The 18,232-nt window shown below is 44.1% G+C and overlaps 1 protein-coding gene across 1 annotated transcript in view; it reads right to left on the bottom strand.

The window, feature by feature from the left end:
• Positions 1-18,232, bottom strand: part of MIPOL1 (mirror-image polydactyly 1) — a 590,346-nt gene that overhangs the window by 330,914 nt on the left and 241,200 nt on the right. The window contains exon 7 of the mRNA XM_082275213.1: positions 18,046-18,216. Within this exon, the coding sequence (XP_082131339.1) occupies positions 18,046-18,216 (171 nt within the window). The remainder of the gene's footprint in view (positions 1-18,045; positions 18,217-18,232) is intronic.

Raw genomic sequence — 18,232 nt, 5'->3', positions numbered from 1 at the left:
TGTAAATAAACAAACCAAAACCAAGAGTATTAAAATTCTCCTAGAAAAAGAAAGGGTAAAGGTATTGGCCTTCACCGTGTGTACTTATAACAAAACGTACATGTCTTTAGAGAACCACCTGGAGCTACATTTACCATATACTGTGTTTATGAGTACACACTGTCAAGCTCCAATACCTTTGCCTATTCTTTCATCCAATGGTTGTATAGTCCAATAGTTCATAGTCCAATAGTTCAAATATCATCCAATAGTTGTCCAATCCAATAGTTGTATATCACTCTTTTAAAGGGGCAGCTACTCACTTTTTTTACCTAGGGTGCCATCACTTGCCACATTGTTAATAAAATTCTCGTTGCTTCAGTTTTCTGATGTTGCACAGTGGGAGAAACGACATCAGTTGCTCTCACTGTGAGCAGGGAAGACAAAGCCGATGGTCACATCGATAACGGGCTCCCCAATGGGACACTAGGGCCTGGTTAAGGTAGCAGGAGGGGGAGTACCCCCTTCCGCTGTCTGTAAAAGTGATCCAGCAGCTGTATAGCCATTTGGGTCAATTTACATAAAAGAGAATTTCCTCCAAAAAATAACGGTACCGGTATCATGGTTGTAGCCTCAACCTTGATCCTGGTATATAAATGCAAACAACTAAATTTAAAGTGTGTCACTTTAACAGGAAGCGCTGCGATAATACAAACTGAAATTAAACTATATCTAAATAAAGTTCATATAATGCAAAACACCCAGTGCTGTTCTTCGTGCTGATACTTCAATGTGCCACTGCTCTGTAACATATATTTAGCGTAGTCCTCCTTTTTCTAAATCTCTACTTTTTTCAAACACCACCTCAAGTGCCGTTAGTGATCCCTCTCCCTTTAGATGAAAAACTCACCAACTCCAAATGCCTTCCATTATCATGGTTGGCAAGACAGATTTTTTGGTTGAAATCATTAACTCAAGGGCAGATGTCAGGCAATCACTCCACACAGTGTAATATGCCAGATATCATGTGGAAAAAAAAAGGGAAAACTTCCAATGGCATAGTAACCAAACCACCACAATCTTATTTAAAAAGATAACAGTACTGCTCACATGGTTTATAACAGTTTAGGCGTTATTGATATAAATCACATAAAGTGCTGTTTCCATATCAAATCACACCACTGGTAGACGCTGCCAATGTACGTCTTGGTGTCTCCTCTGGTTGCCTGTTAAAGTGACACACTGCACTTTAGATGTTTGCATACATCTATATATATATATATATATATATATATATAGATACATATACATACACACACACACATTCATGGTGGCAGCAGTGTAATTTATTAGCACAGATAATGGTACAATTTCTTTTTGGAATAAAAGTTTCGTAGCGCAGTTTTTTTATTTTTATTTTATATGATCCTGGTATAACCACCTCAAGTACGAGGCTGTATATACAGTATACAGAAGGAGTCAAACATATAATTCTCTGCCTAACAGTGACTGCAACCAATCAGCTGCAGTCACTGCTTGGCAGTGCCCACCGTATTCTGACAGCTGCCAGCGGAAAAAAAAAGCTGTTATGCGGTTTGCCATTCTTGCACTGCAATTTATTACACGACAATCACGACAAAACTGCACCGTCTTTAGCATCCATTAAAAATGAATGGCACCCAAACAGGCGTTTTGCCACTATTGCAGTGTGACTTTGGATCGGGGGCAGAACCAATGCGATCCCATACGCCTTCAATGAGTCTCTGTTGCTGCAGCCAAAACCCTGGCAGCTGTGTCCTTGGTAACAAATAAAATAAAATCGGGTCCCATAGGAAGCGTCAGACCCCCACTGTAATGGTGGCAGCAGGCATGCAAACCAAAAAGACCAGCAGCAGGTGTTATAAGCTGCCAACATTGCTGAAACTTAAATGGCTGTTTTTGGGTGGATTTAGTATTAAAATAAAAAAGCTGTTTAATTCTAAAAGAAACGTTTTGAATTCAGAATAAGTGCTTTGTTGGTGCACACTGCATGCTGTAGCTGCTTAGAAACCACAACTACTGGGAAAGTGACTCGCTTGTTTGACTTATAGCAGTGCACTGGTCACCAAGGGTTAACGCCAGGGCTTTTTGGACTTACAATGTGCAGTTTATTTTTAGATTTTTATTCAGGGAGCTATGAAAATACGTGCTGCTGTTTTTTCCTGCGCTAGACTGATATGTAAGAAGCAGCGCCCATGCACACAGCTCGGAATACAGTGCTGCTCTGTACTGCTCACACACACACTCTGACTGCTGATGACCTGAGCTGCCAGATTAACAGCATTTCAATGTAGAACTTTATAGGTCTAAGGTTTAGCACCCTGAAATGACAAATTAATTCAAATCAAACCAGATGCAGCCATAAAGATTTTCTACAACACACTATAACTTTATACAGTATGAAACGTTACCTATACTACCCAGGAGCACAGCGAGGATGACAAAATGGGTGAGGAGTACAAAATGGAAGCCAGATATCACTTGTAGTAAATGTCAGAAGTGCAGAACACGTAATCACACATCTCTACTACAAACAAACTGCAAATTCTAATGAATGGGTTATGTGTTGAATTACACCAGGATTTTGCTAATGTAATTAGTAGGAGCTATAGGTCTAACATTTGCTGGAAAAGAGCTCTTTCACAGTAATTTAAAAGCGTGTAAGGGGTTCACAAACATCTCAAAAATAAAAGTTAATCTATCATGAGAAAGAAGCATTTTCCTGTCCAACTACTATGGGTATTTATAAAACAGCTCTGATGGAGGATGTATCACCTTCACACGTCTTATGCGCAACAATATCCCACAACAGACAAGCCACCCCTTAGGTTAGTTTTTGTGAAATGCTAACTTTTACACTGACATCACTCATATTTAAAGGCATGACGCTTCATAAAGCCAGTGTACAGGAAGATAGGATCATTTCAACATTTTTGGTATTATATGTGGCACTGATATGAAAAATATACTGTATGTTTTATATATAAATATTGAAGAAAAAAAAAAAAAATATATATATATAAAAATACAATATCTATATATACAAACACACAAAAATATATATATATATATATATATATATATATACATACACACACACAGTATATATATATATATATATATATATATATATATTTATTTTATTTTTTTTATCAGGCCTACCTGTTTGTTACCTAGTTAATCTAAATAGCAAACGCAGTCCAGGACATGCTTTAAGGGGTTCAGTTGCACAATAAAACATCAATATAATTCTGAAGTGCCTCTTCTGGAATGCAATTGTACTGACTAGCCTATTGTCATGGTTTAAGAAACATTGTATATTTTTCAGCTAATTCTACCATATGCTGGATCAGGGATGTCCAACCTTTTGACATTCCTGGGCCACATTGGAAGAAGAAGAATTGTCTTGGGCCACACATAAAATACACGAACAATAGGTGTGGGCAGGCAAGACCCACTGTGTTGATTGTTATGGATCCGGACTGCTCCTATCTATAATAGTAGGGATGGCTGATAAGCAGAAAAAGTTGGGCAGATCACAAGGTAACGATCACTATTATAGAAAATGTACCTATCTGAGTATTACAACTTTTTTTTTTTTCGTAATATTTTTTATTATAAAAGTAAAAGAGGGCAACATAAAACTAGTGCGATATTTGACACATATATATCTGGTTGGATGATTGTAGTACCAATTCTCAAGTCGCTCATTAGATATTTTGGTTCTAATTTTGCCCTACCTGGGCAAAAAACAGTTTCTCACAAATAAAGGTGCTGCCGAAAACCGATGACCTGAATAAGGCGTGATTATGAAGAGGGGGATATTTTTCTTTTGGGAGATAAAACTTAAAAAAGTCAAGTAAAGAGAAACTGTCAATTTTTTCTTTGGCCGCATGTGTTCGCTAAGTGGAAATGCATTTTTACCAAAAAATTTAAGAAAAATCAAAGGTTTTAAGTAAGTTTACAATTTTGTGTTGGGCCCCATTCATAAACGTCTTGGGCCACAGGTTAGAAACCCCTGTGCTAGGTATTCTTTAAAATACCGGGTGATAGTTGTTTCAAATCCCTGAGAACGAACAGTAACAAACACATCAATATCATGACCTATTTTGCTGGTGATTATTTTTTTGTTAATTACAATGACTGGCCTTTTGTAAAGTGAGGTCTTTATTTTGCACTCGCAAAATCATTGAAACTGCGACACCCCCTTATAAATTGTCACCATGTATGTTTTGTCTACAAATTAATACATGTATGTAATGTTAGGATGAAATATTACAGATGTTAAGAACTAGCCCACATATAAAAACACTATTAAGAAAAACACTATATGGCGCTTTTCCACTGCATGGAACCGAACGGTTCGGCTCGCTTTTGTGCTTTTCCACTGCTGGTACCGCATGGTATGGTGTAGGAACGGTTCGGTACGGTACGGTACGGTACGGCGGCGCTTTTCCACTGCATGGAACCGAACGGTACGGCTCTCAAAAACAGTACCAACTCGATTGTGGTTCCAAGAGGTACCATACCTTGTACCATATCCCACAATCCTTTGCATGAAGTCACTACTAGCCACTGATTGGTCAGAGAATCCCACCCACCCTGTTGTTACCCCACCTACTTAACTTTAGTACTACTTTACATACAAAAGTTGCCATGTATTTTTTGGCCCTTACCCCTATAAGGAGACCAACAAAAAAAGGAAAAGAAAAAGATGGGGCTTTGCAGGCCAATGGGAGTAGAAGGATCAGACTGAAAACCAGTTTATAAAACCAAACAGCATTTTATTAGTATATCGGATAAAAAACATGAACCACCATGCATAATGAATGCAATTGGACTAACATACAATATAAAATCAAGTAGAATGAGTCATTTACAACATAGAAATACGTCCCAAAAGGGGAACTGAATCAAAAAGCCTGTGTAGGATGGAGAGTAGGTCTCACGATGGAATCAGTCAGTGTAGGCCCCCAGCAAGCCGACGCGTTTCGCTCAAGGCTTCCTCAGGGCCTGAGAGACCAAGACAGACCGGTATTTCCTTATTGATAATGACTCAAAATAGATGACAAGGTTGTGGCGACACAGCTGCTGAATAGGGCTTACTGCTTCCGTATTCAAAACATACGTTTCATTTTGGCGTGTACATACATTCAATTTGTGCTGAATTCACACATTTTTTTGGACCCTTATAGTCTCCACTGTTGGGAGTATCCTGGCAATCTCGACTATCCGCAAGCTCTCCCTAATATATTCAAGATTATAGATGCTCACCATTAGGTGTAGGGGGATCTATTATGGTGTAAGGGTAGCCTCAAGCAGGTAGTGGCAGGCACATTTTATGTAGTCAAATACGGCATCATACTCCAGACCTATTTTTATATACAGCAATGGCTCCAGGCAGGGAAGGATATGCATATATGTCTCACTGTTTTTGATAGGAGGGACAATGTACACGCCAAAATGAAACGTATGTTTTGAATACGGAAGCAGTAAACCCTATTCAGCAGCTGTGTCGCCACAACCTTGTCATCTATTTTGAGTCATTATCAATAAGGAAATACCGGTCTGTCTTGGTCTCTCAGGCCCTGAGGAAGCCTTGAGCGAAACGCGTCGGCTTGCTGGGTACCTACACTGACCGATTCCATCGTGAGACCTACTCTCCATCCTACACAGGCTTTTTGATTCTGTTCCCCTTTTGGGACGTATTTCTATGTTGTAAATGACTCATTCTACTTGATTTTATATTGTATGTTAGTCCAATTGCATTCATTATGCATGGTGGTTCATGTTTTTTATCCAATATACTAATAAAATGCTGTTTGGTTTTATAAACTGGTTTTCAGTCTGATCCTTCTACTCCCATTGGCCTGCAAAGCCCCATCTTTTTCTTTTCCTTTTTTTGTTAGTACTACTTTAGTGGAAAAGCAAACCTTACCGTACCATACCGAACCGTTCCAACACCGTACCATGCGGTACCAGCAGTGGAAAAGCAAACCGGGCCAAGCAGGGCCGAGTAGAGCCGAGCCCGTACTTGCAGTGGAAAAGTGCCATAACAAAAAAAATGTAATAAGCATTTGGCTTATGAAGAATATGAATATTTGGTATTTACTTATTAAAGCTGTGCAAGCTTATTTATGAAAGGTTTAGACTTCCCCCCTTATTTAGCTTACTTTACTTTGTGGGACCCTAACACTTTAGCTGGAGTATCATAGGGTCAGGGGTCATCTGTAATCTGAAGGTTGCTGCCTTTCAAATGCTAGACCTCGCAAGCTGCAAGCACAGGGTGTGAGATCAGACAGTTGACAAACCAGCTCCGATCAGACTTCAGCTAACCTCTGACACTGTTCCAGCAACTGCAGTTTCCGTGTTTCTGTCCCGACTGGTCCTTTTTGCGAACACTTTCTGCATCTGATTGTGTGTCCAGTTTTTACTTTTATTATTTTGATAGATAATATTACCCTGTTTCAGTCAATTTTATCTTCAGTGTTTTAACCACTTTCCCACTGCTCACTGTGCTGCCACTGCGGCACAGTGGCTCGTTATCGTCTGGCGACGTAGACCTATGTCATCAGACTTTCCCCTCTCTCGGCGGCGCGCGTGTGCCGCTGGAGGCTCGCTCCCGCTTTTTCAGTCACAGCGGGAGTCGGGTCAGGGGAGGAGCGGCGGTAATCACGGCCGCTCTTCCCCGACCGTTGGGGATCGAGTGTGGAGATCCGCTCGCTTGTGTAAACAAAGCGGGCGGATCTCCTAAGTGACAGGCAGGGTCAGATTGCAGGATTCAGCATAGCCTGGTCAGGAATGGGGTAAAATCTTCCGGTCTTAAAGCGGTTAAAAATATGCTCATTGAGAATTTTTTTGTCAAAGACATGTAGCTAAATACATTTTGTCCTAAATATATGACAAAAATTTAATATATTGGATATTTTTTAACTGTCAAAGTAGAAAAAACGGAATTTTTGTAAAATCTTACCTGTAAAATTCCTTTCTCTGAGTCCTCCGACAGTCGCCGCCCACTTCATATTCATCACCAATGGGGTTATGTCCTTTATTCCGTAGGAGTAGCTAGGCAATAGAATATGTTAGTACAAAGACTTTTAACATATCCCACCCCCAGGGGGTGGTCCCCTCAGTACATAACCCTCCACTTCCTGTATCCAACTCAGTTTCAGTGGAATAGCAGTAGAGAGTACATCAAAACCCCAAAAGAGGGGCGGCGGCGGCGACTGTCGGAGGACTCAGAGAAAGGAATTTTACAGGTAAGATTTTACAAAAATTCCGTTTTCTCTTACGTCCTCCGACAGTCGCCGCCCACTTCATATTCATCACCAATGGGGATGTCCCAAAGCAGTGTAAACATGAGGGGTGGGAAGAACTCAGCCGCGCCCAAGGCAACGCCGTCTCCCCATCAGAGAAAGGAACCTTACCAAAGGAAGGAAACCAGTTGGGCATAAGAACAAAACACTCGCTCAACAGGAGCAAGAAAACCCAGGGAAAAAACAAAAATCCCAAAAAGCCAAAGAACCCGTAACAAGGGCTCTAGGAAACTGCCGCACTAAGAACCTTGCGGCCAAAGGAAGCATCAGCCGATGCCTGAACATCTACTCTGTAGAATATCGTGAAAGTGTGTACGGTCGACGAAGTCGCCGCCTCACACACCTGGGCCACAGAGGCCCCATGACGACAGGCCCAAGACGTACTCAGAGATCTGGTAGAGTGCGCCTTCACAGGTACAGGGGGAACTTTCCCCCTCAAAGCATAGGCCTGATCAATGGTCCGTCAGATCCATTTGGCGATTGTAGAAGCCGACGCCGCCATGCCCTTCCGAGGACCTCCCGGAAGGACAAACAAGGCATCCGACTTGCGAGAAGACTCAGTCGATTTGAGATAGACTCTAATCGCCCGGACAACATCCAAGGAGTGAAGCAACACCTCCGTCGGAAGCTTCGGCTTCGCGCAAAGCGAAGGTTTGACAATGTCCACATTGAGATGAAAGTCCGAAACCCTTTTTGGAAGAAAAGAAGGGTTAGGTCGCAAGACCACCTTGTCCAAATGCACAACCAGACACGGAGACTTGCAGGACAAGGCTGCCAGCCCCGACACTCGACGAGTCGAGGTGATAGCCACCAAAAAGGCGACCTTCTTGGATAACAAAGACAGCGAGATCTCCCTGAACCTTTCAAAAGGAGCACGCTGCAATACTGATAGAACTAGATTCAAGTCCCAAGGGGGAAGAGGGTCCCTCCTAGGAGGGATCAGATGACGTACCCCCCGCACAAAAGTGCTAACCAAAGAATCAGATGCCACAGGCCGTTGAAAAAGAACGGCCAAAGCAGACACCTGACCCTTGATCGTGGCCAGCGCCAGACGCTGGTCAACACCCGTCTGAAAGAAGGGCAACACCCTAGACACCGAATAAGTGTCAGGAGAGAAACCCCTGGATTCGCACCAGGCAAAATACGCCTTCCAAGTACGGTAATAAACCTTCCCCGAGGAAGACTTCCTCGCATTTATTAAGGTGTGAATGAACTCAGGGGAAAGACCCCTGTTCTTCAGGACCTCGGTTTTAACAGCCAGGCCGTCAAGACCAGCGACTGTAAAGCAGGATGGAAGATCGGTCCTTGCGACAGAAGATCTTCTCGAAGAGGCAGACGCCACGGGGCGTCGATTGCCAGATTTACGAGGTCTGCGTCCCAGGACCGGCGAGGCCAGTCCGGTGCCACAAGAATCACCGTGGTCGGTTCCGCGAAGGAACCTGGACAGCAATTGAATCGGCGGGAACGCATACATCAGTTGGTACTGATGCCACGGGGCAACCAACGCGTCCAACGCGTCTGCCCGAGGATCGCACGTCCTTGCCACGAACCGTGGTACTTTGTAGTTCAGACGAGACGCGAACAGATCTACCTCCGGAAGACCCCACCTCGCGCACAACATCTGGAAGACAGCCGGGTGAAGGGACCATTCTCCCTGGTCCAGGGTTCGACGGCTCAGATAATCCGCCTGCCAAATTTTCACCCCCGGAATGTGATCTGCCGATATTGCCGGGACATGCGTCTCGGCCCAAGACAGAATCGCGGCCACTTCTCGAGCCGCCCGGGCACTCCTGGTGCCCCCTTGGTGATTGATGTAAGCCACCGCCGTGGCATTGTCCGTCTGCACCCGAACCGGGTAGCCGTGAAGATTGTCCGTCCAACGACGAAGACAGAGGAGTATCGCTCGCAGTTCCAGAACGTTGATCGGAAGGGAGGATTCCTCCGTCGACCAAACACCCTGGCTGGACAGAACGCCCAGAACACCACCCCAGCCCGACAGGCTGGCGTCCGTGGTGATCACCGCCCACGAAAGGGGATGAAAAGACTTGCCCCCCGATACTGAGGGGGATTGAAGCCACCACAGAAGATCCCTTCTGGTCTGAGAACTCAATGACATCTGGAGATCCAGAGACTGCGGACGCCCGTCCCACTTGGACAATATCTCCGCTTGGAGATCCCGTGTGTGAAACTGGGCGAAGGGAAATCGCCTCGAAAGCCGAGACCATCAATCCCAGACACCGCATGCACGTCCGAATGGACGAAGATGGAACGTCCCTGAGGGACCTGACTGCCTCCTGAAGAGCTGCGAGTTTTTCTTCCGGCAGGAAGACCTACGCCTGGACAGAGTCCAGAATCATACCCAGGTAAGAAATCCGAACCGATGGGCACAATGTCGACTTTGGAAAATTGATCGTCCAACCAAACTCCTGCAGAGTCTGCAACGTGACGGACAGATCCTTCTCCAGACTCTGGCTGGTCGCAGACCGAACAAGAATATCGTCCAGATACCCCAGAACCGAAATGCCCTGGGCCCTCAACAAAGCCAGAACCGGTGCCAGCACTTTGGTGAACACCCTTGGAGCCGAGGCGAGACCAAAAGGCAACGCCACAAATTGGTAATGATCTTCCGCTATGGCGAATCGAAGGTACCTCTGGTGACCCTCGAAAATCGGGATGTGAGGATACGCATCTTGCAAGTCGATGGAAGCCATGAACTCCCCCGGAACCAGGGCAGCCACCACCGACCGCAGGGATTCCATGCGGAACTTGCGCACCCGCACAAGGCGGTTCAGCTCCTTCAAGTCCAGAATCGGACGCACCTTGCCCTCCTTCCTGGGCACGGTGAGCAGATTGGAATAGAACCCCCGAAATCTGTCCCGATGAGGCACCGGGACCACCACTCCCTGAGCCCTCAGGTCCTGCACCGCTAGATGCAGGTCCCGCAAACGCTCCGGGGATAACAGAAGACTTGAGGGAAAAAATCTGCTCTCCGGCCGAGAGAGAAACTCGATCTAGTAGCCAGATCGAACGATTTCCTGTGAAGTGGGTGAGGGCGCCCCTTCAGGCCGCACTGTTGTGGGCCGCAGAACCGGATTGGCCGGACTTTTGCTTACCTGCCCACGGCTTCTTACGGGAGCCTTGACCCTTGGACGGCTTGTCCCAAAATGTGGCCGAAAGGCACGAAAGGACCCCTGAGGGGGCCGAAAGAAAGCATTCTTTTTTCCAGGAGCCGTCTTAGTCTAGTGGGATTGAGGTAAGAGCGTGCTCTTACCCCCCGTGACCCCTTTAATTAGGGCATCCAGGGATTCGCCAAAAAGGCGAGAACCATCAAAAGGCAGATTGGCCAAGGTCTTACGTGAAGATTGATCCACAGACCAACACTTCAACCAAACCAGGCGGCGAGATAACACCGCCACACTGTGTACACGTGCAGCCAACGGAACCATATCCAGGTCCGCATCACACAAATACATGACACCCTGGTGGATTTGATCCACCATAACCAAAGTCGCCTGAGGGGCAGAATCAGCCACCAGGACACGCCTAAGCACCTGCGTCCAGTTCGCGACCGCCTGGGCCGCCATAAGTGAAGCAATAAAGCTTTCAACATAGAACCCATAATAGAATAGGTACGACGGGCAAAGGACTCCATCCTCTTGTCCGTGGCATCCCGGAACACCGGGGTGTCTGCAGCAGGAATCGCAGTGGACTTGTTCAAAACTGCTAACACCTGGTCCACCGGAGGTGGGACACACCAACGCCCATCAGTAGCGGGCGTAAAAGGATAGCACAGCTTAAACCTACTTGGTACAGCAAAAGGTTTGCGTATATTACGCCATCGTTCTTTCACAGCGCGCTGAAAATCATCAGTGCATGGAAACATCTGCGATGATATGCGCCTTTTCTGCGTCCCATAAGCCGCCAAGGCAGCTGGAGGACCTGTTTCCTCCTCCAAACGCAGAGTTTGCTTGATAGAAGTAACCAATTCATCCATGAGCGCAAGCTCTTCAGACGAGCCAGGGGGAGAATTATCAACCCCCTCTACCTCAGCCTCCATTTCTGACCCTATAAGGTCCCGGGAGGAACGAGACCCTGATAAGGAGATCTCTGCCCCAGCAGCCCCAGTACCATCACCCTCTGAAACAGAGGAAATTGAAAACTCTGGGCCTTTTAGAGGATTGAGCAACCACCAGCATTTGCACCTGAGTCGCAAGGCTAGCCACAATCGCAGCCAAATCCCCCCCCGGGGGGGGGAAACCGCAGTCCCCTGGCTTCCCACTAAATTGGCAGGAAACTAGTATTCCTGAGAATCCATGCCCTTGTAGCAGCAAAAATAAATGGGTGACCGCCCCTTTAAGAGAGCGCTGCGATCGTAGCCCACTCACACTAAGCATCCCACACAAGGGACCCCCACAGGGACAAGTATACCAAGGCAGGATACAGGGAATAAAAAGAAATGAACCTGGAGAGATCGGTGCTGCTGCTGCTGCCTGCGGTGCTCCTGAAGGAAAGGAAATGCTGGCATACAGGGCGCTCTATGAAAGCCTATGGAGGCTACAAGAAAATGGCCGCCATGCATGTAAAACATGCGGCCGGAGCGATCGCAGCCAAAATGGCGCCGTTTGGCGCCGAAACCGCCGCTCCCACACCCCATGAGGGTGAAGTAAAACACACCATCTGCCCAAAAAAGGAACATGGTAAACCGCCGCAGCGGCGCTGTAATGTGCCCCAAGCATGAGAAACTCAAGCCCCACAGCACACAGCCGTTCACACAGACAGAAAACTGACACAGAGTGCAGCCAGCCCCCCCTCCTGCAGCCCACAGCTTGCAATGGGAGAGATAGGGAAAACGTAATAGTGTGAACACAGGGCAAGGTACACAGTCCCAGACTGACACCCCCCAGACAGACAGGTCCCCACATAAATGCACTTACCTCTCACATGGCGTGGGGGACCCGCACAGGCGAACAAACCGCTGCACATGAGGCAGGGAGAGTCGCATCCAGGACGCATCAGAAGGTGGGTTGAGAAACCGCACAGCGTCCAGTGAGGTAGCCACCTCACCTAGCATCCCTGCACGGAACAGGGATGGGTCGTTCAGATAACTCAGGAGCGATACCTGACTGAACGCTCAATGGCGGGCTGAGAAGCCACTGACCCACAGCCTGCTACCAGGGGGGTCAGCCCGAGACGCAGCCCGCATTATCCTCTTCATCAGAAGAACTAACTAACGCTGGTAAAATAACAGCTAACAAGAAAGAGAGAAAAAAACTCAAATAAAATCCAAAGAAAGGAAAGAGAGCTGAGACAAGGTGCCCCAGCACAGAAACTTCCAGCTACTCCTGACAGCTAGACAAATGAAACTGAGTTGGATACAGGAAGTGGAGGGTTATGTACTGAGGGGACCACCCCCTGGGGGTGGGATATGTTAAAAGTCTTTGTACTAACATATTCTATTGCCTAGCTACTCCAACGGAATAAAGGACATAACCCCATTGGTGATGAATATGAAGTGGGCGGCGACTGTCGGAGGACGTAAGAGAAATATTGTTATTTTTTCAAAATTTTTTAATTTAATTTTTTAATTAATATCGCAAAAAATAAAAATCGCAGAGATGATCAAATACCACCAAAATAAATCTCTGTTTGTGGGAAAAAAAGGACGTAAATTTTGTTTGGGTACGGCGTTGCGTGACTGCGCAATTGTCAATTAAAGTCGCACAGTGCCGAATTGCAAAAAGTGGCCCAGACGTAAGACAGCAAAATCCTCCGGTGGTAAAGTGGTTAAACTAGCCATACATTATTACTGTATTTGTACTGCAATAAAAGCACTGATTTTTTATGCAGTATACATTGGAAATCATTCACATATAGCAATGTTACACTTTTATGCAATGAAAACTGATTTAATAATACAATATCTATAATTCAATATTTATATACTCTATAGTTCAATATTTATTTGAGAATTAGCTAAATAAACAGACCTTTATGGAATCAATTGATACATACAGAATACAAGCAAAAACATACTGTATAAGGAAGAGGAACAGTCATAAATGTATAGATAAGAATTAAAGAAAAAAGAGGTAATAGAAAAATAAATCATTCTAGTAAAACAACATATCTGCGAATTGCTGTGACTACCAAGTTCAGTTCCCACTAGAACTATCCCTATAGAACAAATATTCACCCTTGCTACTGTTTTACTGAATGTATTATAAAACCAACGCCAGCATACTTTAAGTCTAAGGTTTATTTTTAGAGTTATGTTGTGTTATAAATGCACTTCATCAGGCATGCTGGACTCCAATGGTACACAGTGGCAAATTAAAGCGGAGTTCCACTCTAATTTTACACTTCATTCTTACCTATATCCCTTTCTAAAATCGAAATGGCTATTTTTTTTTTTTTTATGTTCACTTACCTTATTTTTAATGAAAAATATCTTCCTTTCCTCCCACTTCCTCCTTATGCGGCCGCCGACGTCATTTCCTGCTTTGCATTGACTCCTGGGAGATGAGTGTCATCAATCCCAGGAGTCAATGCGCCTGCACCGGTGTCCCTCGTCACTTCCGGTGCATGCGCGTCATTCTCTGCATATGGATGGAGAACAGCGATATGGGCATGCGCAATGACGCAGAACCTGCTGTGGGATGACGCGCCTGCCCCGGAAGTGACGAGGGTATAGCATTCTGAGACTTGTGAAATCCAGGAAGAGAGACACTGCGGCTTCAGCTGCCCACACCGCAGATGGCCGCGCTTGTACAAGAACTTCACAAGGTAAGGAATTCATGTTGCAGGGGACAGTTTAGAGGACATCATTGTTTAAATGCACAAACAATGACTATTCTAGGGGTATTTTTAGGTAAAAAAAAAAAAAAAATGTCCGGAACTCCGCTTTAAGTAGAATGCTTACACACAGCAATATATTCTCTCTTGTAAAGGAAGACATTCAGTGCAGAGAAATGCTCGGGAGTTTACCATAGTAATTACGGGAAAAAAAATTGTATTTTATTAGGTAAAGGCAAAAAAAAAAAAAATGACAGAAGTTTTTAACAATTTGGCTGGATTTTAATTAAATCAAAATTTTAGTATGAATAGCATAGCATATTTTTTGATCAATAAGGATACACAGAGTAGCCAGTAAATGGAGAACCAGTTATCCACTTCAATCACAATGGCTCACTTCCCCACACCTGCTGAAATGAGATATCAGCTGATAGCCACACAGTCAGTGGATTATTTTTAAAAAGCCAGCTGACTCATAGACTTACTGTACATTGTGACTATTAGAAATAAAGTGCAACTATTGTATAGCATTGCAGAGCCTGCACTTTTAATGATAAAATATGTATGCCCCCATGTACATATACGAGCGATCTTCAAAAAGTTTCAGCACTTTTATATATATAACTTAGTTTACAAAAGAGAAGAAACCTTTTTAAGAACCCTTGTATAATCACAAATTACACCGTTCTTCAAAAAAAAAAAAAAAACATCAGTATATGTTGATAACATTATTTGCACAAAACAGATTTTACATATTAAGATTGAAAATAGTTGAAAAGGCAGTACATTCCCTCTAAATAGGCAACTGACCCATAAAGCACCAGTCTGACATATCTGCACTACATCGGCAACACAACTTTTGTAGGTAAATAGAGCAGAATGGGCCATTCTAGCGACTATTCAGCTTTCTCTTTAAAGTCCAGGCAAGAAGTGATGTGTAGTAATGAAGTTTATTTTTTGAGGGTTGCCTACAAACTGAGGATGAATTTTTGCTGTGTTTTTGACAGGGGATGATAAGTGATCCGAATTGAGGCTTAAAGTTAAGAGCAAAATATAAACTGACACTTAGTCAGAAGGACTGTATATTTCAAAGCAGTCCAACCCGTGTTATTGGCATGGTAGATTTATTTAGGGAAACCAATTAGGCTATTTACAGAAGCTTATTTTCTGCCCGGCTGTGTGGAATTGCTCCTTTAACGACTTGCTGCAGACTGATTCAGTAATTCTGCCTCCTTTTGACGACATTCAGCCTCATTTAAGCTGCCTTGCTACTGGAATTATGGAATTTGGCAGGGTCTACAGGAAGACAAGTGAATGTTTATATTGCCTTAGAAAGGGAAATCAGTTAGCTGTGAGCTGGCAACCTTTGACTACAAAATTCTAAGGTTGCTTTGTACCTGCGAGAGCATCTGTGACCCTATTTTGCAGCGCAGGAGAGTGACGGGGCCCTCTGAGCAGTGGAATAGGGATGTCAATCTGCAGACGGGAATCTGAGACATTTCGGGATTGGTGTAAGGATGGTGTTTTAACCCTGCCACTGACAAAACTGGTAAAAAAAAAAAGCCTAAACTCACAGCATCCATTTTTTTTTTTTATAGAAACAAGTGTGGCAATTATGCTTTGTATAAAATACTTTGAAGAGCAAGTAGTGATCCATGTACTTATTTAACTTTTACCTGCAAATTGAGGAAACAGAAACCCCAAAAAGCACACAGATTAGTAACCTTCAGGGCAGAGAGAATAGTTTTGCTATCTTTTGGCACAGGATATATAGAGCACTATGGGTTATCCTAAACAGAAAGATTTAGTCCCGGGTCACACTTGTGCGATGCGGGAAGGCTGCGAATTTGCAGCCTGTTCCCGCATCGCAAACGCACATCTGGCAGTTCACACTGCCATATGCGATACGCAGGGGGTGTCAATGAAATATTAACGACACCCCCAGTTTGATTGCATATCGCAGTGCGATCTGACAGTTCGCACAGGATCGGATCGCACAAGTGTGAACCACTGTGCGATCCGATCCTGATGCGGCTGGAAAAAAGGGTCATGTGCGTGTTTGGTGCGCATACAGTGCGAATTCAGCCATACAAAGTGTATGGCTGAATTCGCATCCGCACCTCCGATCGCATGTAATGAAGGAGCAGTGCGCTCCGAATTACATGCGATCGGCGCACTCGCAGAAATGTGAACCGGCCCTTAGTGTCCAAGTATTATCTAATTACCCACAAACCACCTTCTCCTCTACACCATGTCTCAGATTTAATTTTTTTTTCCCTTCTCATTCTTGCTATTCATGCCCCCAGAAATACATCTCCCAAGAGCCATTTCAATACACACAGGGGTTAATTTTCCAAAACTGCAGAGTGCAAAATTTGGTGCAGCTGCGCATGGGTGCCAATCCGTTTCTAAATTAACCCTTGTTCAATTAAGCTTTGACAAAAAACCTGGAAGCGGATTGGTTTCTTTGCAGAGCTGCACCAGATTTTGCACTCGCCAGTTTTAGTAAATCAACCCCACAGTATGTGAGCAGTCATTGATTTGTTGGGAAAGATTTCTATGTACACATGGAAAAATATAACAGTTTCTAGTACAGATACATTGATACACAAGGCCTAATAATTATAGCAAAAGTATATTTGACCCTATCTAGTTCTCAGCTTAGACTGCACAAAAATATATCTGTTTGGGCTGGTCGGCTCCATAAGTTGGGTATAGGAATGGCTGCACACAAAATATTTTTCTGTTTTAATACTCATCTTCACTTTTGCAGGACCACGGTCAGATGTTATGTGTTGTTCTGGTGCCAGCAACAATTGTATAAGTCAAGCCAAAAATGTTATTAGAGAGATTTATTTTCACTTCCTGTCCTACAAACAATATATTACTAGGCAGGACATGAGGGGAATGCTCCAACAGCAACACAGACAGAGATAAACATGCTTTTTGGTATAAGAGAAGGCGTCTAGACCCCTTATAGATTTTTTTTTATTTATGTCCCTATTGCATATTCTTTTTCTCACGTCTTGTGTGGTGGAACGAATGTCATCAGGAAGTGGTCCAAGATAGTTAAACACAGACAGGGAGGGGGAACTTTACTAAAAGTGGGGCACACAGAATCTGGTGCAGATGTGCTTAGTAACCAATCAGCTTTTAACTTCAGCTTGTTCAATTAAAGTGTTACTAAACCCAGGAACCTGCATTCACTATATCTGGTCTCCCACAGTACACAGAACATGGAAATGCAATCATTTTAGTAAATATAAACTGCTAAATGCCTTTTCTCATCAGCAGTTAGAGCAGTCATGTGACTTCTTTTAGGGTCCAGCCAAGCACTGGTTAAAGCTTGTAGGAGGAGTTTTCTGAGTTTTCCTATGAGGCTGCAGGACCCCTGACCTTCTGCCTGGACAGTGCTGATTGGCCCTGTGCTAATCACATGCACTATCCCAAGAAAAAAAAAAAAAAGACCTCCACCAAACTGAGCATGTGCAGCCTGACTCCATAGACTCTGTGTTATCAGGAAATTACCAGGGGACAGTGGAAGGAGGGGAGGATCAGAGAAGACAGGATCAAACAGCCTTTTTAGACAATGCAGAGGATTAACCCCTTACGTTCTACAATTAGTATAACAAGAATGCTTTACTGCATACACAGGCTAAATTTAATATGTGGGTTTAGTAACACTTTAAGCTTTGACATTAAAACCTAGAAGCTGATTGGTTACTATTCACGGCTGCACAAGATTCTGTGCCCCACTTTTAGTAAATCTTCTTTCCCGAAGTGTCTGTTCTCTACCCTATCTAAAACAAAAAACGTTTTGTATTGAAAACACTTTAAGTATTGTTCTCAATATATATATATGTTAAATCATCCTTACCATAAAAACACCAGACCAAATAATCACAGTGCTGAATCTTACCTGAGTACGAGCCACATCCCGCTCTTGTATGACAGCTCCCATTTCCTCAGCCGTGATTTGTTCTCGTCTTTCTCGACTCTTCCTAATACGCTCAAGAATGAGTTCCCCATTCTGCTGAATAGATGTGCCTCCTTCTGCTTCTCCCAATCTTCCAAGAAGCTCCTGAAGAGTCTGAAGAAAATGTAGG

Source organism: Pelophylax lessonae (assembly GCF_965119305.1).
Source record: "Pelophylax lessonae genome assembly, chromosome: 13".
Classification (NCBI taxonomy): domain Eukaryota; kingdom Metazoa; phylum Chordata; class Amphibia; order Anura; family Ranidae; genus Pelophylax; species Pelophylax lessonae.
The sequence above is the reverse complement of the archived record's forward strand: the minus strand, read 5'-3'. Positions and strand labels throughout refer to the sequence as shown.